The 25,635-nt window shown below is 35.1% G+C and overlaps 1 protein-coding gene across 1 annotated transcript; it reads left to right on the top strand.

Moving 5' to 3' along the window:
- The first annotated feature begins 10 nt into the window (after window positions 1-10).
- Window positions 11-25,633, top strand: ufl1 (UFM1-specific ligase 1). Its single transcript, XM_006626160.3, has 19 exons — window positions 11-303; window positions 1,638-1,783; window positions 4,226-4,254; window positions 4,948-5,045; window positions 6,884-6,998; window positions 9,798-9,928; window positions 10,621-10,679; window positions 11,283-11,429; window positions 13,146-13,321; window positions 13,673-13,852; window positions 14,234-14,357; window positions 14,472-14,594; window positions 16,030-16,150; window positions 17,103-17,269; window positions 17,728-17,858; window positions 17,978-18,058; window positions 21,527-21,612; window positions 21,904-22,084; window positions 24,663-25,633. Exons 1-19 carry the CDS (start codon window positions 227-229, stop codon window positions 24,873-24,875), a joined length of 2,385 nt encoding a protein of 794 aa, XP_006626223.2. The 5' UTR covers window positions 11-226; the 3' UTR covers window positions 24,876-25,633.
- The last annotated feature ends 2 nt before the right edge of the window (window positions 25,634-25,635 follow it).

Below are 25,635 nucleotides of genomic sequence, written 5' to 3'. Positions count from 1 at the left end.
AAAACAGAAAAATAGGCCCTGATATCGACCACTATTCTACAGCACAACGAAAGCTTTCAGCATATTTTTTTCTAAACGCGTTTTCTTAAGTATGAACCATTCTGCTTTCCATCTTGCGTTATCTGTGGGTGACGTGTGTTTTAAGCTTGTGCTTGTCTGTGTTGAGCGAGTCTATACTTTCTCCATAAACAAGTAAAGTAACTAAAAGCAAAATAAAACAGATCTCATGGCTGCTGACTGGGAAGAAATCAGACGTCTGGCTGCAGATTTCCAAAGAGCACAGTTTGCAGATACCATTCAGAGGTAATAACTGCATGCAATTAGAATTCTTAGTGTAACTTATTGTTATTGTATGTATGATACTTTAATGGGAAGTAATCTTTATTAAATGCGTATATACAAATATGTGTGTGTATCGAGTAGTAAAACATGTTTTACGATGGTGCTTGGATTTAATGAAAAATATCTAAGTATTATTTTTATTACAAGCAAAAGGTGATCTTTGTCAGTCTAATTTACTGTCTTGTAATGTGTCACTTTAAATAAGTGCTTATTTAAAAACAGAGAAGCGACAGTCCACTAGAATAAAGACTACGTATTTATCACTGTTATAATTTTAGTTCTATTGCGCGATAAATTGAAGTTGTATTCCAGATGTAATGTGGTTTAGCATCTGTAGCTAAATGTTTCATTCGTGTTACTGAGTGAATTCCCAGAATTCCTAGCCCCACGTAATCACGTAGCTGACGCTCGAAGCGTTTTAAAACGGAACATTTTCTTCTCCAAAACCCAGTTTGTGTATTTGTTTCTGTCTTAGTGTTATTTTAACATCTACCCTTTTAAATGGGATCTATTTTCTCGAGAATTTCGATCTAAATTGAAGACAGGGAATTATATTTTATCCAGGCTTGACATTTGACTCACATGTACAAAATATCATAAAACCATTCTTCCACCTCAGGAACATCTATAGACTACATCCTACATGGTCTCTGACCTAAGGCAGGTGTCATTTAAATAGGTTAGAATTTTATTATTGAATGTCAGATTTCTGCTGGTGGGATTATCTGTGGGAGTTAAAATCTGTCTAACACTAAAAGGGAGGGCTGCTCTGTATATACTGTATTTTTAATAATCATTTGATCATAAACAGAAGGTATGAGTGACCTGAACTATGTTGTGGTGCCTTTGGTGTGACAAGATTGTATCACCACAGCACAGTGTTATATAAAATGCAGTATTTATGAAGTTCAGAGGGCTAAAATGCATACCTTGGGGTGCTCAATAATTTACAAGGTCAATGGTGTGGCAGTGAAAGCCTGAGTTTGGGCCAGAAAAGGGGCGTCTTTGAAGTGTATGACATCATTATGAAGAAGTTATTTTACAGCCAAAGAAGGTTTCACAGCCAAAATGTTGTTTCTTTTCTTCTCTTTTCAGCATGGAATAAACCTTTACTTGGTCATTTTTAACAAGCCACGTTACAACACATGACATCATAGTGTCAAATCTGCATGCTACATTTATACATGCTTAATTATTTCAAGTGATTTTTAAATGTTTCCACTTCATAAAATGCTATTATTGAGGCTGGTTATCTGGTGGGAGTTGTCACACATCTTTTTCTTCATTTCATTCAGATTATCTGAGAGAAACTGCATAGAGATTGTTGCAAAACTAGTTGAAGACAAGCAGTTAGATGTGGTTCACACTCTGGATGGTAAGGAGTACATCACTCCTTCGCAGATCAGCAGGGAGATCCAAGATGAGCTTTATGTCCATGAAGGTGAGTACAGTCTCTCGACTATGTCCATTTGCTCAGGAAGACGAGGCCGCTCATGTATAGGAGACAGGAGGAGTTTGCAGGAAAATGCATCAGATGTATTGCCTAGCCCTGGCATCACTGGTGGATGCCCTCAGAAGTCCATGTGAAACACCTGCTTTGCATTTGAGTGCTAACAAAATAGTGAATTTATTCTGTATTCTTCAATTTAACCTTGATTCCTTCATCCTCGATTGTAAAATACAAAAGATTGACAGTTAAAATACACGTTTTCTGGCATATTATGTTTGTTTGGGGTGTGGGGGGTACATGAAATATCTTTTCATCTTGACACTTAACAGAATCTAGCTCACACTAATAACATTAACTTTTAGATTTAGGACAGAAGAAAGGCTATGAATGCTATGAGGCTGTTTGCCACATATTGTTCATTTGTTTGCCAGTGGCTAACTAACCCAGGGGTCATGTCCAGCTGTTTGTTGAAAGAAGTCAGGGTATTTCCTTCAACAACATGGCTGGGCAGCTTATTCCATACTGCAGCAACCATTTATGTACAAAAGTGTTTTTTCCTGTGGTTTCTGTTTCATTGTTTACTCTGAAGATGTACACAGGGATGATTTTTTGTCAAAACCCTTAAGGATTTTGAATACTTGAATGAGATGCTTTTGTAGTCAGTTTTCTCTGTCAAGGCTCAAACGATTTAGTTATTTTAGCCTGTCAGTGTAAGAATTCCCATGAAGCCCCATGTATCTTTGCCTCCATTCTTGAGACTGATTCTAATATTCCAAGAGATTGAGAAAATGTAACATGACGTTCCCTGAGTTAAATTCTTCGTGTTATATTGTTGATTATAGAATTTAATTTCTTTTGCAGAACAGTACGTTTTCAATGAGAGCCCTAAATGACAGCTTCTTAATTTTTTTCTGTGCTTATTTTGATAAAGCCCCTTGATGGCCATGTCACATTTGGTGACCTAAATTCAGGTTTCAGCTGTGTTTCCAACAGATTAATTGTGAAACTTTCTCCTTCTCTTTGGGAAAATAATCGCATTTAGCATATATTCAAAAGAGATTAATCCAGATTAAATGAATTGGAGCATCCCATACAATAAATCTGAAAGGCTTTAGATGGCTACATTTGTTATATCATAATGAAAAGGTTGTCACTGTTGCAGTGTGGAAACTTTAAGGTTTTCAAAATGTTTTTTCCATGCATAATGTTAGATGGATGGTTAGCATGACAGTTCATATAAGATTTGATTAAAAAGTACTGTAACAACTGTACCAACCATAAAGTCAAGTTAAAAAAAAAACTCTTCCTTTTCTCTTTTGGGTTCCAAGGATATTTAATCAGCATTGAGAAAAATTGTACTATTTTTGTTAATTCTTTCTTGATCCTCATGGATTACACAGCACAGCACATTTTTGCGAGATTTTGTTTTGGCCCATCCATCTGTCTCTCAAATTGTAACATACATTGTTCAGTAATCTGTATTTCTAACTTATGCATATTCCACTATTCATGAAGCAGGCAGAAAAGGTTTATGGTCACTCCCTAAGGGAGACTGGCAGTGCTCTGTGTTTAAATGTGATGTAGCTACTGCTTGTTTATTATAAGAACGTTCAGTTTTTCCTTTCTAGTATGATGAAATAATATCCAGCCACCCGTCCACTTTCGAACTGCTTCATCGAATTCGGGGTCACAGGGGAGCTGGAGTCTATCCCAGCCAGGCTGGGTATACTTTGGACAGAACATTAGTCCATCGGAGGGCATACACAGACATATCACACCACTATTAAGTCAGTTAGCCTACAGTATTTATACATCTTTGGTCTGTGGGAGGAAACCAATGCAAACACAGGGAAAACATATAAACTCCATGCATATTGCAACACAGGTCTGGAATTGACCCCAGGGCCTCAGCACTGTGAAGCAGCAATGCTAAACACTTCAGTCATTGTTGAAATAATACAAAATCAATTTAAAAGTACCAGAGGAACAAAAAATATATCAGATGTTTACATAAGGTTCCAGGGTTTAAAATGCCATCATTGGTATGATTTATTCTGTTAGTGCAGTACCTTTTCCTGTCTCCTGGTCACTGAACAGAATGAATCACTCTTTCAAATCAATTAGCAAAAAAAGAACATGTCATGGCATTCCTGGTTCATTTTGCATTTTAAAAGTTGCTGGTTTTAAAGAGTTCGTTTAGGTACGTTTGGCAAAAATAACAAAGAAGATTAAGTTCAAGGTATTGCAGACGGATACCATACATTTTACTTTATTTTTATACACCAGAATGTTAAACACAATATAAGAGGTTTGAGGAAAAAACACAAAAGTATCAAGTTAAACAGCAGTTAAATCACTCATGCTTCGTCTATAATCCTAGTTTTCATATGAATATTATTTTACTAAGTGCTTTGTTTCTCTTTTCTTTCGAAGGTCGGGTAAACATTGTGGATCTGCACCAGGTCAGTAAATCTTTCATTTTAATAGAGACATTACTCTTGATTCGGGGTGTTTGGTATAATTGAACCATACAGTTATTGAATTATATTGTGTAACATGTCTGTACTTATTTGGGCTTTCCGGCTTATTTCATAAAGTCGGCGTGCTTGACCTTATTTGCCATTGCATCTCTGTTATGCCCTTCCTAATCAATGGATACAAACCCGCTGAATTTGTGTGACCTCACCTCCAAGAATTGAAACATACTTGTACAGTAAAATCATTTCTTGGGTCATCCAGCTTTTGTGTTTAGAATTGTCAGTAATCCTATAGATTTGCTGGTCTTGTCCTGGGGGCAGAGCAGTGGCACTAGGGGGCGGAGCAGTGGCTCTGTGGCTGGAAGGTTGCTGGTTCAAATCCTGCAGCCGGCAGAGGAATCCTACTCCCTTGGGCCCCTGAGCAAGGCCCTTCACCCCAACTGCTCTAGGGTTGCTGTACAAAGGCTGACCCTGCACTCTGACCCCAGGCTTCTCTCCCTGTCTGTGTGTCTGTGTCTCATGGGGTATGAGAAAAGACTAATTCTTATGCAAGAAATTGTATATGGCCAATAAAGTGATCTTATCTGATCAATACCATGTTTTGCCTTAAACAAGGGAAATGGACTTACTGGAAACTATCGTGTGGGTTTCTTACATTTCATTTTTGGATATTCGCAGATTATAAATGTGGACTTGTCCCACATCGAAAGCAGAGCCAGTGAAATAGCAAAGTCAGTCAAAGGGGTTCAGCTGGTCCTGGGTCAGTTAATTGATGAGTAAGTACACGTAACAGATTCAAATTATTGTATTGTGGTCTCCTGTTTTATTCAACAGATCAGGTTTATGAGGTACTGTTGATATTCTGAAGAAAACTGGGATTGTTTCAAGAAAGTGTCCCAGAATTACCCAGTATAAACCCAAATGCCCCAAAATCTGTTTGGCTTTTTGTACTAAAAGCTTTTAAGATCACTTGAATATAGAAATGGCAGCCTTTTTTAATATCTTAGGAGATGAAAAATGCTGTAAAACACAGAGTTTTAAAGATCAATTTTCCAGTAAAAGAAACCATGTTAAGGTTTGTGTTGTGACATTGAGCTTTCAGAATTGTCATTGAAGCTGCCTCATTGTTTGAAAAACATCCAGAAAAAGTCACGTTATGCTTTTTGTTGCCAGCATCTTCTGAGATCATCTGTCACTCTTCACACATTGAAAAGTCTTACAATGTAAAATAAGCCTACATTTAAGATCACTGGATTTGAGTTCTCTCAGCTTCTGAAAATTGTGGCATCACAATGATAGAATTATATATTGTGCTGAGACCTTGATCTCTAAAGATTCTGTATCCGAAGTATTCATAATCTTTGTAACCCATTTCTTGATTTCTGTAGTTTAATAATAATATTATAAAAGCACTATGTCAGTCTGCATCCTGTCTTTTTCTGTAGACTACAATGAGGTTTTCTGTATAGTGATGCTGAAGACATTCCTTTCAAAATAAATAGAAATAAATAAATAAGAAAAACACCTCAATGCACCAACAGTAAAAATGTCCTGCGACTGTTTTGTTGCTTGCCTTTCAGTGAGGCTAAAAACAACAGAATGCAAATTCCACATAAGATTTTATTATCTTTTGCTACAGTATATAGACATTTTACCAAATTGATGTCTCTCTGCGCACTTATGATTTTAGTTCTCATTACATATTTTTGCCTGAAAGAATCATCAACATTGATGTCCCTTTAGTGTCGTCAGAGCTTTTTTGGCAGTGTTACATAATTAAAAATGAGACATGTTACAGGCCCTTTGAGAGGAGGCCTTTTGGCCTGTATGGACCATGTTGTAGTTAGTACAGTAGGTAATTTTTCCAAGGACGTCATCCAGATGTTTCTTGAAAGAACCCAGGGAATCGGCTTCAACAACATGGCTGGGCAGCTTCTTCCATGCTCCCACAACTCCTTGTGTAAAGAAGTGCCCCTGTTCTCAATTTAGATTCACTCCCATGTGATTTTCCCTCATGTCCTCTGAAGTAATTGTAATATTAGTGACTGTGGTAATTCTTTAAAAAATAGTCAAATTAAAGTGTCATTAAAAGGTCAAATTGGTAGTCATAAATCTATCATCACTGTTAAAATTATTTGTTTTTTCCAAGTTTTGTGAGACATGGTTTTTAACAGTGATAATTTGCTCTATTTTGCAATATTTACATTAAATATTGTTCAATCAAGTAGGATTTATGGTAAATGTTAACTGAATTTGGATAGAATAAAACATTAAAAACAGAATAAAACCTTATCTGTGCTAAAGTGTGAACTTAATTACCTCAGTAAATAGACTATCAAGCAGTAAACAGTTTTGTAAATAAACATTAAACTGTTCTGCACAATGTCCCCTGTATGTTTCAGAAACAGTGCAAATGTGTGTATGTAGACTCAAATGTGATCATCCTGTGAGGCCAGCTACTGTATGTATTGCTGCAAACCAAACTGAAACCATAATTTGTATGAAACTGTTTTTTGATTTTAAAGAATATTGTAAAATCCCTCGGTGTTAAGTATGAATATCAAGCTTGTTTGTTTAGTGAGGAGTTCTTATTTGTTTCCTCAAAATCAATTAGAAATTACCTAGATCGCCTTGCAGAAGAAGTGAATGACAAATTGCAGGAGGCTGGCCAGGTGACTATTGCAGAGCTTTGCAAAACCTATGACCTCCCTGGGGATTTCTTGACAGAGGTAAGAAATGAGCTATGTTAAAATAACCTTCTTGTGTGTGTGAAAATGTACTTTGTTAAACGTATGATCTGCAGGGGCAGTCTGTTTTGTATTACTTACTGTGTAGATGCAAGATATGTACACTAATTTAGAGAGCAGAGATGACATATTGCAATACTGGAGGAGTGTCCTTATACACCATTCTTGCTGAATTTTTTTCTGTGTTTGTTTGACAGTGGCACTGGTAGAAAGGAGAGTTGGTTTTACCAAATAATTACCAAATAATTTTGTTTCAAGGACTGAATCATAGGACTGAATCAGGCGTATGACCATGTGCCTATTGCTTACTCTTTTAAACACTACATACTGCATAACAGAATGAGACTTTATCTTCATATGAATACAGTAACAGGTTTTGTGCCCCAGAGAGCTGAGATTGTAATTGAATCTCAGCAGGGACAGAGGAGAGCTCCACCAGTTATACATAAACAAGCAACTGACTAAAAATGAATTAATATTTCTAGATTTCTAGGTTAAAAAGGTTTGCTTTACTGTCATAATGTAAGTGACCTACTTCAGCAATAATTTGTTCACCCAGGTACAATGTCATTTTTTTCTGTATTGAAGTATTTAACTACTGTATCTAACAGTTCTGGATAGTTTTATAGATATATTTATAATTGGATTTTAATGTCTCCGATCTTGGCACATGACAGCTGTCTTGTGAAAAAATAGGACTTATGTTTTATAGGTTAATCTTAGGTTTTGACGAAAGTTTTGTTGAATGATATATGTCCAAGATATAATGAAGATGCTTTAAAACACAGTACATCTCCAGAAATAACTGAGGATTTAATACAGATGGTAGCTTTGATTTGCTCTTTAAAAGTAAAAGTTCATTAAAATACTAACATATGTTGAAGATATACAAAAATCTGTGACATTTCCATGCTTACCCTTAGCCATCCGTGAATTAACAAAGCAGATTTGGTGTGGAAATTAAGCTTGTCGGTATCATAATTGGATTACATACACTCTAATCGATGGTTTGTTCCTGCTGACAGTTTACCGGCTCAAAACTAAACAGACACCACAACTGTGTTGTTCTGGTTTGGTTTTTAGTAAGTGAAAAATAGTGACAGTCTCAAATTCCAGATGGCATGAAATTTGTGGCCACTGTTTCAGTCATGCAGAGAAAAATCTCCCAAGACTAGCCATCTGCCACATGACTGACATTTTCATCTATGAAAGTAAACAGTTGCCAGAAATCAGTGTGGAGTACATCATAGTCCCTAGAAGAAGAAGAATTTGAATAGTCATAAATGTCATATTTAAAATGCATTTTTTAAAATATAGTGGTGATGGACTGTCAGGTTTTGTTTTTAATTGTTCATTTTCTCAGTACAACTAGATTCATGTAATTAAAAATTGTAAGTGACAGCACTTGAATAAATGAAATATTATTTATTGAAATACTGAGTCATAAATGAATAAAGGTATATGCCAATTTCATAGTACAAAAGTGCCTGGACACATGATGAAAATGTAGATGAATTTAAAGAACGGTGAACTTTATAGACTCTAGAATCACAGGAATGTTATTAACTGTACTGTGTTTATATGTGTTGTTTGATCATTTGTTGTCTGTGATATAAGGCATCTGAAGTTATAAAAGTGCATAATATATATTGTATCATTAATTTATCTGTTTAAGTTTTCTAATTCCTTAATTGTAGGTGATTTTTTACATATGTTTCTCATGGTGGAATGTGGGTTGGTTGTTAAAATCATTTTTTAGAGCAGTTCAAAGGTTAGAATTAAATGATTTTATTGTGAAAATTCTGTAATTTCAAGTTTTTGTCTGTATATGCAAACAGATGGACATCTTTTATCAATTTCTTTAGATTTTCTCACATTTTTGGAATTTATAATAAAGCATATTTTTTCTGCTTAAGCCTGGTGAACATAATAATTTAGATTAATATTTGAAAACGGAAAATGACTGAATGTGCGAGCAGATTGTGTTATGTGGATCTTTACACTCCTAGATTATAGCTCAACAACAATCTTTCCTTATTTCCTTATTTGTATCAATATTTTTATTTAATTGGTATATATTATTTATATTGATTTTATACATATACATTTGTTTTATATTTATTTACATTCACTGGCCATAAATATCAACTTACATTTTTTTTAAACCATTACTAAACCATCTGTGTTTTTTCTCTTGTTTTGTGTTTATGTTTATTGAAGTAGTTGTGTGTCGGTTTTTTATGTCATAGGATTACATTTTCAATGATTAAGAAAAACAAATCACGTTATTTGGCCACTAGATGTCAACAAGTAACTCGCCCCGAGTGACCATGTTGTTAACTTCTGCCCTTTGTTTTCAGTGGGACGGCTGTTTAAATATCCAAAATATTATTACCCTTTCACCTTTAATACTATTAAATGATTAAATACTATTTGTGAAAAAAATCTTAGATAAATATAATGATCATATAATATAAAAATATTATTATTAAATTATAAATTATTGTATATTACGATGAATTATATATTGTTATTGAATATATAATGCAATATTAAATGTATTAATATTAAATAGTATTAATACTTTCTGAGATATAATGACCGAGATATCTGTTAAAAAGCATTCATAAAGAACTTGATATATGTACGGAATTTCAAATAGGTTTAATCAAAACTCGCAGTTACCAGCCCCAACATATGTACTGTACCAAGGGACTCTGACGGAGAAATGCATGGGCTGGCGTGTTGTCACTAACTGTGCTGTCATAATTTAACTCCAAGGTGCTGTCAGAGCGTCTTGGCAGAATCATCCAAGGTCAGATGGATCAGTATGACAGAGGGGTGATTTTCACCCAAGCGTTCGTGTGTCGGCACAAGGCACGGATTTGTGGACTGTTCAGTGCAATCACTCGGTATGTGTAAGGTTAAAGCAAACTCTTTGTCTTTATTTTTGGGCGTTGTGTTTACTGCGAATACTTACTGTATCGCCGTATATTGTAATGTTATTTGACAAGAGCTGATAATATCTGTAGTTGAGAATATTTTCTGCTCTTTTTGTGTGTTATTCAGAATCTCTGTCACTTCCATGCTGCAATTCTTCAATTCATACTCAAATGCAAGTAAAATTGCACTTTTGACTCATAAAAATGATTGAACTGTGAGTAGTGAAAATTAAAACTAGTGCTCTGTGATACCTTAGTATCACAATGCCCTGGGAGAATAAAACATGCTCCTATATCAGTCTCCTGTATATTAACAAGATGGGAAGAAGTAGTTCAGGTAGGGAGCTGCGTCAGCATGTGTAGGCTGCAAAGGAACAAGTAAAGGTTTATTCCATGCTTAAAAGAGAAGAAAGGAAACACAACATTTCTGCTGTGGAGCCTTCTTCGGGTATGACACCTAATCAGACTATTACTTGTTCCTTATTAACAAGATAGTCTTAGGCTGTCGATGAAAGTATGATAAAAGTCTCAAATAGGAAGTGATTGTGTACCCAGCAATATTTAATAAGCAAGTCAATATCTTGGTGATTATATTGCATACAGAAAACGAATACAATTTTTGTAATAAACCAGCTTTACCAATGTTTTTTTTTTCTTTTTAGGCCTGTCCCTGTGAATAATTTAATCAGCCTGTATGGATTTCAGGAGCACCTTTTGTACTGTGAGTTTTGTTGCTTCATTATCACCTTAAAATAGGGGAGTAACTGTGGTTTAAAACAATGTTAATTGGCTGTAAAGTTATATAAAGTTCATTATGTGGCATTTAAGAACAGTAAAGTCTGTTGTTGTCATTTATTTATTTCTAATAAATTCAGAATGTGGAAAAACCATTTCAATGAAATTAAATTTTGTGGCAATCTCTTTGAATATCTCAGATATTATTTTTCTTTCAGTGTTTAAATTTTCATAACGGTTAATTTCTAGATTTTTTTTTCCAAACAGCTGTTATGTGGAATGTATATTTAGTTTCCTCATTTGGAGAGATTTGTCTTAGACTTCTCCCAACCGAAACAAGGCAGATATCCTCTATAATGGTTTTCTTTAAAAATTGAATCTACCTCAATTTATTGAGTATGAATTTTACTGCTTGTCCTCAAGAGGCAGATCTTTTTAACAAGGTTAGTAATAAATGTAGGCAAGTAATGTCATTTCACATTATAAGCTCTTTATTTTTCTTAATATAAAGGCGCGATGTAATGAAACAGATTTTGTGAAAATGCCTTTCACCGTTCCAGTATCACCTGTTAATTGTCTTGCTGTCCAGCTGTTTTGGAAGAACTTGTGAGCTGTGGACGCCTGAAAGGGACGGTGGTCGGTGGGAGACAGGACAAGGCCGTCTACATTCCGGATATCTACACCAAAACACAAAACAACTGGATCGATTCCTTCCTGAAACAGAATGGTTATTTAGGTAATCAGTCATTGAGAGCAGCACCCTTCTAGGCTAGGGTATGTGTTAAGAGTGGACTGACACGATGAGTTAGGGGTAGGGATATACATTATACCTAGACTTTAGTTATTACAGTGTGTGTAGGGTTCCAATTATTACAATGTGTGTAGGGTTCTTATAGATGGTCATTTTTGCTCTTACATTTACAGTACAACAAACACCAAGCTGATTTTGAATCACACTTATAAAAACTGTTACCAAGTTCAAGAAGTTGCAGAATGAAAGATTTATTGGAGGCAAAAAAAGTACCAAAGGGAAGAGACGGATATAGGTTACATGGCCCTCTGCCTCTCATGCACAAGGTTTTCTTTTGAGCAAACTAAATAAGGAATATGTATCTTTTCTTCCAAGTGCCTGTAAACTCCTCAGTGCAAAAAAATAGCTCCTAATTGCTTGCTTACATGAAAGATGCTATGACTACAAGCTAATTCTTCATTCTCAGGTGTAATTAACAATTCACAACCTCAGTGTTGTATTGAATGGGTTTTAATGAGAACAGTGTGCACCACTTAATAGCAATAAGGTTATTCCTTAAATATGTTTTTTTAATAGACACGAAAGAAATCAGTTTAATTGCACATACCGATTCATGTTGATCATGCCTGAAATAAGTAATTTAATTATACTTGATTTTCATTTAATTGTGATTGAACAATGTTTTCCGACGAGAGAACTGTCACGTTTGGAGAAAGTAATCTGTAATGTATGCCTTCTGTTCTCTCACTGTAACATATGATTGCCACCAAAAGTGTATTGGATTGCACAAAACAGTGCAGTGGTGTGTTTTTATCTTAAGTTATCAGACAATCAGGTACAATAGTTTATGCTGGCTCACAGACTCTTAAGAGCTTGAAAATAGCTGTGTTTCTAACACGGGGATCTTTTTTCAGTGAAGGACTTTTCACATACAGTAAATAGAGGCTTTCCTTTTCATTTGTGTTTTCTTATTTTATTTTTGTATGGTGCAAGATCTGGCTAGGAGTAATTGGTTTCTGTAAATTCCATTGTTTTTACTCAAGAAATTCTTATTTACATATTTTTTTTAATTTTTTCAAGTTACAATTCAAGTTACATATCTTATTATTTTCAGGTTATATTTTGTAGACCACAAGATTATATAGGACAACAGACATAATTCATTAATAGTAGCTCTTTTTGGGAAGGAGATGTGGCTTCTTCAACCTGAGTGAAATTTTGAAAAAATGTTATACTTTGAGTTTAAACTAGACATTTTTCAAATTGCACTGTCAAAATTAATTAAAAGAAGGATGCTTTGCACACTTAAACTAGTAGTTGACATTGAGATAAAATTTTTCATATTTTGCCTAATAAGGTGATTATCCCCTACGGAGTTGTAGTTGGAATTTAGATGTTGAAACCTTGAAGCTATGACAGATTTTGTGTTGGATTGTGTGATGAGAGCTCCAAGTGATAATATCTCACAGTGTATGAAGATATAATTAATATGCTATTGCATATGAATTTGATGTGATGTGGGCCACGCAATTTAAGATATCAACATTTATGACTACATAACTGTACATTAGAGCTCCAAAGATCATTGGACTCAGTTTCGGCCTCAGTGTATTACTCCTTGTCTTTCTTATCACTTAAAGAATGAAAATAAAATGACTCAAAAATGACATAAACATGATAATTGTTTTGCCTTTTCTATAGAATTTGATGCTTTGACCAGGCTTGGGATTCCTGATCCACTGAACTACATTAAAAAACGGTACAAATCCGAGAAGCTTTTATTCCTTCGAGCCGCCTGTGTTGGTCAGAACATTGTTGATCAGGTTGAGGCTTCAGTGGAGGAGGCAGTCAGCTCGGGTACCTGGATAGATGTGCAGGTAATTGCCTGACGTTTGGATGGGTTTTAGGTCCTGCTTCTTGACTTTAATTTTTCTGTAATGTCTTCAGATTTGGCATAAAACTGCGTGTTAAATATGAAAAGAAGAGTAACTGGAGAAAAATTGTATCTGTAATTCCAGTCACAAGATCTTAAATATTTAGATGGTATTGTCTATAAAAATGCTTAATCAGGAATATGCTAGAGAGGACTTCTGATTTGACTCTAGGTTTAACTTAATAAAATCTTTGAAATATTGTTTTATGATCTAGACTGCAGTTTCTAGATTTTGCATGCATTAATTACAAATTAGCAATACTTATCAAAAATGTCATCTCTGTCTTCATTACAGCCAATGTTACCTAGCTGTCTCTCTTTAGATGACACTGGCATTTTGGTAAACCAAGTTATGAGAACCAGCAATGTACAGTCATCTGCCAGGATCCTCAATGGAAGCATTGTAGTCAGTGAGAAGTTTATAAGCAGCTGCATTTCTCTTTTTGACCAGTCAATGCGCATGAAGGCAGAAAAGGTAAGTCTTTCAAAAAGGTCTGTGGCAATTGTTTTCTATGACTATCTTACAGTTCTGACATTTCTTCATTTTTGTTTGTACTGTATATCATTGGTTACTCTAGTTCTAGTAACAACCACTTCTTTCCTTAGCATGTTTTTGCTGTTGACCTTCCATTTACATGATGCATGAACGGAATAGCTTAATAGCTATTCCAGTCTGATTTGATTACATTTTTAATGCATCTGTCATCATTTACCAGTCTTTTTTTCTCATCTTTTCCTTATTTCTTGCTGCTGCCCACCCGTATCCCATGTCGGTTAGTGCTAATCTGCTCGCAGCGTTTCTGCCTGGCTGGAGGTACTAATTCAGTTCTCTCACCTGAACGCCTCCATCTTCCAGGAAATGAAGAATAATCCTGTTTTTCTGATCACGGAAGAAGATATAAAGCAAGCCTCAGTTCTAGCAGAAAATTCAGCTCCTTCAAAGAAAGACAAGAGGGATGAAAGAAGGAAGAAAGCAGGAGGTGAGGAAAACAAGTTTGTTTAGATTTTTACTTTTTCCATATTTTAATTGGAGAATTTTGCACATTTTATGTCATTCATTGCCTGTTTCATAATCCTTTTTTTCTTTTCCCTAGAGGGCTCTGGAAGTGTCAAAGGAGGTGGTGGGGGAAATTCACGAGAGATCAGGATACGCAAAACCAAGAAGAAAGGCAGGAGGGAAGATGACAGTGATGAGGACACAGATGCTGCAACTCAAAGTGAGTTTATAGCTAACAGACTTGCTTTTGATTAACGGTGAAAATGTGAAGAAAATATGCTCATTTAGTGTCTTCCATTAAAGTGTAAGAGCAAGACTTTAAATGATTAAATAAATAATTGTACATTGATGAAAAATAGAGAATTACTGTGTATTTCCCTGACCTTCCAGGTGGAACCAGATCAGCTGTTTCAACTTTTATTTTACAATATTGAACATGTTTCCCCAGAACAATACGTTTAATGTGAGGATGGTCCTGATCTGAAACTAACCATGAGTTACTGTGAAAAAACACTAATTTGTTTGAAAACCATGTCCAGCATTATTTAAATTAATCCGAAAAAGATGTTTGTGATTGAATATCAGTGGATTGGCCCCTTTTTAACCTGACTTTAAATGAATTGGCTTTATTTTGTAACCGTTATTGGTTTATTTGGCGTAATTAAGCCATTTACAAGTGTTCCTCAGCTAACGACCTCGACCAACATAAATTCGATTGAACCCAGATTTAGAAATAGGATAAGTCCTCAACCAGCATGCTCCATTTGTTAAATTTTCCCCATCGTATGTTCTGGAAAGGGCAAGGAGACTGGATCACACAACCGCTTAGGCTGTGTCAGAAGCACCTAGATATGTGCTAGGGCTACTGATGAAAATAAGAGAGCTGGAAAAGTAATAATAATAATGTAATGTTTCTTTATTAGCCCTATTTCTTGCATTAGGAATTCATCTTTTTGCATACCCCAGCTTTTCTCCATGGAGACACAGACACACAGACAGGGAGAGAAGCTTGGGGTCAGAGTGCAGGGTCTGCCAATGTACGGCTCCCCTGGAGCAATTAGGGTTAAGGGCCTTGCTCAGGGGCCCAACGGAGTAGGATTCCTCTGCCGGCCGCGGGATTTGAACCGGCAACCTTCCAGTCACAGGCGCAGATCCTTAACCACAGAGCCACCGCTCCGTGGTGATGAGTCTAGATGTGTTTAGGCCGTACGAACAGAATGAGCAAAAATATGATATTGCCCATGCTGTCAGCTTGAACAAAGCAACCTTGCACACTTTTTGTGCGAATAAGGAGAAAATTAATGTAAATGAGTGCTAAAATTGGTTAAATATTAAAATGTGTATTGATTAAATTTGTCTGCACTTAGTCATTTTCTCTTCATACTCATTTCATGCTCTTACTTCATTTCTCCTCAACATACATATCACTAGCTTATACATTACAAAGGCAAAAACTAAACAAATGAACCAAAATGCAGTCATAATAAAGCAGTAAAATGTTTAAAATGTTGATTTTGAAGGGGAGCTGGGACACATCCCCCTTTATTTTATTTCCCATGGGAAATTTGTGTCAAATTAGTACAACCACTTGACAAGAGACTTTTCTAGAAATGTGTCTTTTGTGTTAACCTATACTGTATTTCTTTGTTTTAAAGATCGAAACAAGCAACAAGAGGTGAAGTTCATGTCTCAGGAAGAAATTGAAGGGGTGTTACAGAAGCACATCTGTGATTGTCCAGAAGACATGATATCTGAGCTCGCAGAGCATTTAATTAGGTTGGTATTTTATACTTTTCAGTAAAAGTGTGGTGCAACAAAATTAAAATGTATTTTTTTGTGCAGAAATACTGTATGTTCAACTTGTAATGTCTTCTAATTATAACACTTCATAGAAATTAATTTGAGTTGGTCATTTCAAAAGAAATCCCCTTTTAATGATGGGTAAAAATAACAATGAAGCAACAATTGAGATACTTGACAGAATAAAACAAGCTGTACGAGATTTTATTGCCCATATAGAAGTTCAAGAAGGAGCTGCGTCAGCACACGTAGGCTGCAAAGGAACAAGTAAAGGTTTATTCCCTGCTGAAAAGAGAAGAAAAGAACAACGTTTCGGCTGTGGAGCCTTCTTCAGATGTCCCCTTTTCTTTTCTTTTTAGCTTGGAATAAATCTTTACCTGTTATTGTCCATAATATTACTCCATTATTTATAGTTGAATTCCAACACTCTTCGTGTTCACAACACTATTAATAATACAGTAATACAGATAGGTGCTTATTTGAAAATGCCATAATACGTTTTGTTTGCTTTCAGTTGCTCAGTTTCTGAAGGAGATATTGTAATGTGATTTGAATAATGAACCTATTCCCATACAGTCTCTCCTGCTCCAAATACTTATAGTACCAAGTTGTCTTTCTAAAAAAACCTTCTGATTAATTAATACTGTCAAGTGGTACTCCTTTCAGTTCAACATTATCAATATTTTAGTCAAACTGAAGAGAACCACAATAAAACAGATATATTTTAAATCTTTAAGCAAACAAGATCTTTGTACATTAAGGTATAAAGTGAGTAGCTGTTTATAAGTTAAGGTTTATTTCCTGTATAGTAGAAGAAAAAGAAAGGTTGCTGTTATATTTTCTCAGTAATGTTGACACTGCATAAGATTACAACAATCAAAGCTGAAGTTAAGAAATTGGTCAATTAATACATTTCTTTATTTTTTAGACCACTCGCCAAAATGTACCAGGATGTGGTCCATACGGTTTTTATGTCTTCCACAAGTTCTACCACTGGAGTCAGCAGGAAACAGAGTGTTAAAGATCTACAGGAAGAGATCAACATTCTTTACAACAATATTAGGCTATTTGAAAAAGGAACAAAACTCTTTTCGGGTACCAAACTTTTTTTCTGAAAAGTTTGAATGTTATCAGCACATCACCCTGGTGTCTTTATAAAAACCATTACTTGTTCAACAGCCATTACTTGTTCAAGTTAGATCTTAGACTTTATTTTAATCATTAAGCTTTTCTTACATTTTCTCTTGAAACTAATTGTGTGGTGTTAGTGCAGTGGACAAGAGAGGTGACTCTGTATGACAAATCTGCCTATACTGTTAGCCTTTTTATTTTTATTAAAGGCAAAAACGTATTCTAATTAACTGATTTTATTTTTGCTGTGCTGCTTTGTTTTTTTACTATAACATTCTCAACTTTAATGCATGTTTAACCACTCTTTGGTCTGTTAGAAGTATCGCTTAGCTTTTTTTTTTAGCTATGATCACAGACAGTAATAATACTCTTGAACTACAAAGATTTATTCTCTGACTGAGACTGAACATTTTCTTTTTCAGATGATACTCAGGCTAATATTGCAAAGCATGTACTGAAGACCATGTGCACAGATGTTACCAACCTGCTGTTTAATTTTGTGGCTGCAGAATTAATGATGGCTTTAGAAAATTACAGCTCCATAACATACGAGGTTGGGAAATGTGTAATTTCTGTACATTTAAAGCAACAAATGTCACATTCTGCTATGTTAAGCATTTTGAGAGTTTTTTGTATATGCATGTTTAAAAGTTTTTGTTAATGTTTCTTCAGGTCAGGGTAAAGATTTTGGGAAAATTGCCTGAAGAAACCAAAGGTCCTCTGATGAAGCTTCACAACTCTCTGAATGGAAAAGTAAGATGTTGAGATTTTTTTTGTTTGTAGTTTGTAAACCTTGTGGGGAAAAATATTCAATATGGACAACATAAGGAACCAACTCCAGAAAATGTGTCCTCCTTTCTCCACCATTTGCCATAAAAGTATTTGAAAATAAGCTCTGGGCCATTTTTATTTTTTAGGTAATGAGGGTAAATCAAGAGCATTTAATCTCTAGATTGTAAATTTGTACTTTTTCTTAAAAATGCTCTTGTTTGTGCTTGTTGTTTCTCAAATGTACAGTATGCAGTGCAATACAAACATACTTTTTGTAACAATAGATTTTTGCAACAAGCTTTTAAACACATATATTCATGTTATGCCTTCAGAGATGACTATTGATGAACCAGTCATCTCTGAGGGCATAACATAACAAAACACTACTGATTTCAGCTGTAATCTCACATTTACTTACCACTGTTCTGATTAAATTTTTTTAATTTTTTAAATTTTAATTATTTTAAAATGTAAATTTCTCTTTTGCTCCTTGTAAATCTTTCTTGGCAGCTGCTTGTGATTAAAATAGAGTCCCTACTACAGTAAAAAATATATTTTTAAAGATATGTTTTAAAGGTATAATTGCTGAACTTAAATTAAATTCTCACCTAAAATTCAATGTTGTAGTACCAATTACAGTCCCAAAATGTAAAATAAAATTTTTAAATTCTCAAATTTAATGTGAATAAATTAGGCCTGTCAAGTCATTTTGTATTATTATTTTTTCTGCCTTACTGTATATATATATATTTATCCTAAACACAATAGTAACAACTTTGCTATCAATGTCTATTTAAACTGTATAGTTAAAGTTTATGTGAATATTCTTACTGACGTAGTCTTTTGTTGTACCTAAATTATTCATATTTTATTTAAAGAATGCACATTCTAAATACTGTATCTGCAGATTCATTAGCCTTCCAGGCATGGAGCTATCAAGTAACTGAAAGATTTTTTTTTTTCTTCCAAAACATCAAAGTAGTGTCATCTGATGTAATCATAGAGCGGATCAACCCCAAATGTAGTAGCTACAGTATAGTGTCAAAGACATGGGTATTCACGTGTGATAAGATTTGTAGATCTGCATTAAGCAGTTCATTTAAAAAAATGTTTTCAAAAAGCATTCAAAACCCCTGTAGGAATCGCTGTACTGTTTGAATTGAAATTTGCACAACAGACATTGTCGAGATTATTTTTTACAGGTGCACCAGGTTATTATTTTTTATAGACATGCAGCTTGTACCGAAACCTACTGTTGTTAAAAACTGATAGAGTTATTTAACTTCTTCAACCTTGGCAGGCATCCTACATTAAAAAAAAGTTGTCATCCTGCATAACAAAATAGCAGCATCAAGTTGCAGATAAACATCATACTGTTACTATTCATAAGCTGTTTATCCAGTTAAGTCTAATCTTGCAAAGGAACAAGTAAAAGGTTTATTCCATGTTACTTTACTTTCGCCTACTGCCCTGTCTTTCTCACACTTGAAGAAGGCCCCAGGGCTGAAACGTTGTGTTATCTTTCTTCTCTTTTCAGCAGGGAATAAACCTTTAGTTGTTCCTTTGCAGCCTAAGCATGCTGACGCAGCTACCCACCTGAACTACTAAATCTAATCTTGATAGGTATTGTCCTTGGGAAAATGCAGTTAAAATATGGTATAATACTGCTCCTGTATACATCATGATGGCATGCTGGCCATCATCAGTCAAATGTGCCATTTAAACTGTGGTCTAATACAGTTTCATCATTGGCAGATATCATTTTATGCATCTGATTACCTGTAATGTCAGTAATTGTGTTGTGACATTAACCAGGATGTGGATTCCTGAACCTTATTTGCAAACAAAATCTCAAACTGTTCTTTTGCAGAACCAGTAAAGCAATTGATGTGATCCTCGGCAGATCTCAGCATTTCATACATCAATGTTGCAGCATGAGCTATTGTGATACATTTTGATATTACAATCAATTTTACTAAATAACTGTGTAAAATCAACTGTACATGAAGCAATCAATTTCACACTTGTTTTCGCAAGTTTCTACTGTCCTTTGGTACAGTAAATTAAAATGAAAATGGAAGTACTGCAAAAAATAAAAAGGCATTTAACCAAGCTAACATTTGTAAAACATTATGTGTTTCCACATTGTTAGAAAAACAATTTCTTATGGGTGCCACAATATTCTGAGATTTTTTTTAAACTAATATCACTGCAGTTAACATAGTACTAATGCTTTCCAATGTAGCAGTCTATATTGAAAGTCTCTCTTAGTATTCAGTAAGCACGTGTGTATTACTAAAAGTGTTCCAAAAGTCTTCCACTTCAACTCTTAAGCCAAAACCAATTAAATTAGAAGGGCAACTAAATCAGATGTCAGTAAGTAGTTCAGGTTTGGAGCTGCGTCAGCATGCGTAGGCTGCAAAGGAACAAGTAACAGGTTTATTCCCTGCTGAAAAAAAGAAGAAAGAAAACCATGGAGGCTCCACGGCCGAAACGTTGCGTTTTCTTTTTTCTTTTTTTTTTTCAGCGTGGAATAAACCTGTTACTTGTAGTATTTAAAAAATACATCTTGGTCTGTAGACTTAAAGAACATTTTATCCCTGGGTGGGATTTGCTTACCAATGAAAATGTTTATAATTCCTTTACAGCATTAAAGCAAAATTGAAGTATCATGGATTCACTAGTTTAACCTTTTAATTTCATTAGGCTGTAGCAGCCTGTGAATATTTATTTTTAGAATGGCAGCACTTAAAAATACAAGTTTACAATATTAGTAATTATATATCCATGGTCATGCTACATGTCGGTGATAAAATTTCTATTGTAAGATGACAGTGAACCCGGTGATTTATGTGTCCATTGCAGTTTTATTTCTGCAACACTGCCTGTAATGTGGCCATGCATTAGACTGGATTTAAAATCCAGTTCTGCTGTCCTCTTTGAGGACTTAGCTCTCAATCATCTATCTGCAGCTGTGCCTTCTGCAGTTACATCTTGTCAGCTATACCATGAATTATAAAATGTTTTTTACATCATGACAAATGAAGTGAGATAAAGAGTGGTGACTAGGCAAGGCTTTTAGAAACATTTTTTTAGGCAGACCTAGTGTTGTCTTTTGTGTCCTTTTTTTCCACGTTCCGCTATTAGCAACATATCTTATTTGTTTGTTTCGAGTTAAAGTGGTTACATTAGCTTCTGAATTGCTCAAAGTATCAATAATAATGAAAAAGACATCTCAGTCTGTGAAGTGATGTGCAACATAATTAACCAGGATTTTCTATTTTACTTTGAAAGGTGATGCAACTTGTGAATTGTGAATGAATCCAGTAACTTCAAATAACACTACAGTAAATTGTGTGGAATGGATGATTCAGATTTTCTCCTTTGAAAAAGGGCAGTTATTTGTAATGCAAAAATCCATGAACCCCATTGTTTCCCTCCTTTTACTAGAGCATAGAAGATTTTCTGACTAATTTAGAGGCAGTATCAGAAGTTTGTGGAATTATGCTGAAGAAAGGAGACAAAAAGAAGGAAAGGTAAAAATAACTTTTGTTGTTTATTGACTGAAAAACCTCAAACCCACGACAAAACAGCTCGGTCTTTTGGAATATTTATTGAGCTCCCCTCAACTCACACATACACACGTTTGTTTACAATTGTTGTCACGTCTTGACCTGTATCTCTCAGTCATTCCGGAGGATATAAGAAACATCCTCACCGATAACGTTCTAAGAAGAACTGTTTTTTTTTTGAGGTTGTAGTGAAATCAAATTGTGTTTGCCCATTTTATATCACTTTAAATCCTGGTGTTCTCTCTGTTTTGTCAGGCAAGCTCTCTTCCAGCACAGACAGGCGCTCACAGAACAGTTGAAAGTGACTGAGGATCCTGCCCTGGTTTTGCACCTGACGAGCGTTTTGCTGTTTCAGTTCACCACACACTGCATGCTTCATGCACCTGGTCGATGTGTGCCACAGATTATTGCTGCCCTGAGTGCCAAAATCTCCCAGGTACAGTATGCATTTTTAAAGATGGCTGTTTTCATCTCCAGAAAAATTGTAAGCATCTTTCATTTGGTTGAGCAACCCACTCGAACTTTTTCAATTTTGCTGATGACCTTCTGTGATGCTTTTGTTTAGAAAGCCAGAGCGAAGTTTGTAAGCAAAAAAGGGGTGATTTTATTACTTTGAAATAATTTTGTTTTATGCAAAATTATAAAAGCAAAATATAGTTTTCTAAACTGCCCTATGCAAAATAATGCTTTCTTGTTGGAAGAGCATTTTGTTATTCATCTGTGAATAATTTTAGATATTGGTTGTGCATATTTATTTATTCCGTGTGCACAGTTTTAGCTGGAAGAAAAAAAAAAGAATAATTGTGAAAATTGTAGTTGGGAAAAATACCCGTTGGTCTAAATCTTTTTTTAGGCATATAATATTTCAATTGTACACCTTTTCTAGTAAAATCATTTACATATCTTCCAGCCCTTACTGTGTTTCTATAACAATATAAAAATGTAACCCCTTGCCCAGAAACCATTTTTGTTATTGTTATTATCCTTCCCTATGGACTTCCCAGAATAGCACCCACTGAGACCCGAAGGCTAGACCAGAAATAAGTTTTCTCATGTCTCTCAGTAGCTGCAAATGTAATTTTATTCCAGAAGGCAGGAGGCCTTTTCATTTTTACAAGTTCTTCAAACTGCAGCCTAGAGCCCAGTATTTGTGAAGCAACGTGATGCCAATGTAACGCTATTAAAATAGGTTTTCAGGGGTGTCAAAGTGGATTAACCAGTAAAGGTGCTCTGAAGGATAATGTGCTGTATACTGTATATACATGTACATCTGTGCTCTGTAAAAGTGAAAAATAATTAAAGTGAAAGAAATTAATTCTGATAGGTAAATTAATGTATTTTTAATAGAGTAATTGAGATATTAATGTTGATACTTGATTCACCATTCCTTTTAATTATAAAAAATAAAAGCAAAATGTTTTACTTTTTTAATCTTTAACGTTGTGCTTGATTTGTGCCAGAGAGCCGGTGCTCAGCTCCAGCACCTCTCTGTTTTAGACTGTCTGCACTCCAAGCACAGCACTGGGTACTCCCTTGTCACATGAAGAAATTAAAATGCATGCTTACAATTAAAAATATCTTAAGAATAGACTTGAAGCACATCAAATCAGAATAGGCCACTGAGCCTTCCTGCATTGCTGATATGTGGCACACTCTGCCAGGGCAGACTGCAGCATTCACTGCAGGAGGAGTCTAAGAGGAGCTGCAGACACATATAAACACTTCTTTAAAAGAATAATATACATTTAATTAAAATAAACACCCAGGGCCGATTGATGCAAAACACACAGAACAGAACAGGTGCACAACAGAAAGGTAAGCCCACTATAAAAACAGCCTAAGAGTGGGTTCCACTTCTCCAGATATAAAAACACAGCTAAGGGAAAAGGCTTGTGGAACATACCAGAACTTAGGTACATTTAGCCACCTCTAGTTTTTTTTCTAAATCTAAAGGGAAAACAGTTGAAGACCATAGTCAGTGATCAATTGGAACATACATCTTGACACAAAATTTGTTAGGAATTGGATTGGGTTAATATGGAATGGATTTTACAGTCCAGTGTTGCATGCTCAGACACGTAACAACACATTTACCTTAGAAATGAGGAAAAAATTATTTTAGAAGCAGTGTGCTCGTAAAATCTGTTATGCTGCACGAGGGTATAGTTTGAATGAAAAAATGTACACACACCAACACCAACATTGTTGAAACAGAAAATGTGTCTGCATGGTGGTTTTATGAAAATAACGAGAAAGATGGCAGTTTTATCTTTGAAATCAAGTGATATGTTTTGGTCGAGGATTCAGTCCCGGTCACTCATGGGTTTGGATCCACACAGTGCCCTGTGCTGCTCCGGAGACAGCAGCGAGCTCTGCTACACTAGGGGATTGTCTCTCGCACTGTGGCAGAATCAGCACTTCTTCAGTGTGCTTAGTGAACCAACCCCTGTCACAGATACAGCATAGCCTTGAGGGAGATCATACGGTCAGATTCTGAAACCCAGCAGAGCTGACAAGGGGTCCATCCCAGTGGAAATGTCTTTAAAATAGAGTAGGTTTTATGGGTTTTGGAAGTACTCATTAAAATGTTTTTTTATGTTTTAAGATAAAATTTTGTCCTTGAGTCGTCCCCACTGTTATGACAACAAGGTTGCGTCTTTCACAATGTCAATCTGTCCTAGAATTTAAAACCTTCAAATGCCTGACTGCATTTTTTCTTAAATTTGTAGTACATGAAAGGAAAGAGAGGATTTTTCTTCCGGCTATGTATCAAGGTGTAGATACGTTATATATGTATATATGTTAACTGAGCATCTAACTAAACGTATCCCTTTACGTTTTCAAAAAATTTAGTTTTAAAAGAGAACGTGGTTTTGTTGAGTAACCATGTTAATCATTAGAGTACTTTAAATGTAAATGTCATGAAAAAACAAAAATGTGAACCATGTGTTGTGTGATGAAATGCTTTTGCTATTGAATAGTATAACTGTTTTTCAATGGTTCCTATTTTCTAGGATCAGCACAAACTGCTGACCAGATATCAGGGTCTGGTTGTCAAACAGCTTGTTGGTCAGAACAAAAAGCCAAACAAAGCGGAGAGAGAAGCTGCTGAGGGCCAGTCTGAGGAGGACCTAACTGAGGCTGTTGGCAAGGAGCTCCTGTCCCTGACTTCTGAAGTGAAGGACCTTGTCTTGAGATCAAGGAAAAGTTCTCTGACCGAAGAATGAACTGCCTGGAAATTAAATTAATAAATTGATCTGTATTCAATATTAAAAAGCTTATTCAGTTGCTCCATTACCATTAATGCTTATGCTAACAAATAATTTTTTCAGTGACGTTTTTGTCTAACCGTGTCAACATATTACTGCCATTGCTTGTGTTTTAACATTCACTGATGTTTTAAGCTGCTGGTAGTAAAACAATTGGTATTTCATTTCACATTTCTTTCAGTTATACAAAAAACTGTTTCTGTAAACAGTTCATAATTGAATTCTTTTGTAGGTATCTTTTTTTTAAAGAGCTATTTTGTTAATTGCAATAGCTCTAAAGTTACATCGAAGAACTGTTACTACTGCATGCTTAATGCATAAGCAACTGATAAAATCAGCCACTTTCTAGAGATTGTCCTTATAATGTACACGGATATACTGTAAATGGCAAGCATTTCATTGCACTGCAGATTGGTGAGCCACAGAGATAATTATATATCAGTATTTAAATAAATTTCAGTAAACTAATAGAATTACTAATTACATTAGAGGTTTCATCCCCTGTCAACTTTGAAATTTCTGTTCATATTCTTGTATATCTTTTCCTAAAATGGCCACTTGATAATAGACTCGGTTAGAGCAAAGCACTCATATAAGGCATGAAGGACATTTTACAGCTATAAATGCTGGGCTTAGGGTTCTATCACTGTAGTGAACTCTTTGAGCCCCAATATTGTAACTGTGTATAAAATAAAAGGACAAGCTATTTTATCTTTCA

The sequence above is a fragment of the Lepisosteus oculatus genome, chromosome 2, assembly GCF_040954835.1.
Source record: "Lepisosteus oculatus isolate fLepOcu1 chromosome 2, fLepOcu1.hap2, whole genome shotgun sequence".
Lineage (NCBI taxonomy): Eukaryota > Metazoa > Chordata > Actinopteri > Semionotiformes > Lepisosteidae > Lepisosteus > Lepisosteus oculatus.
This window is presented reverse-complemented; position numbering and strand designations above follow the sequence as displayed.

What these genes read in the sequence shown, in the direction of transcription:
- ufl1 (XM_006626160.3), top strand. Translation starts at nt 227, where the DNA reads ATGGCTGCTGACTGGGAAGAAATCAGACGTCTGGCTGCAGATTTCCAA. An exon ending in TGAGCTTTATGTCCATGAAG is followed by an intron (nt 1,784 to 4,225) that starts GTGAGTACAGTC and finishes TTTCTTTCGAAG; the next exon opens with GTCGGGTAAACATTGTGGAT. An exon ending in CTGGGGATTTCTTGACAGAG is followed by an intron (nt 6,999 to 9,797) that starts GTAAGAAATGAG and finishes TTTAACTCCAAG; the next exon opens with GTGCTGTCAGAGCGTCTTGG.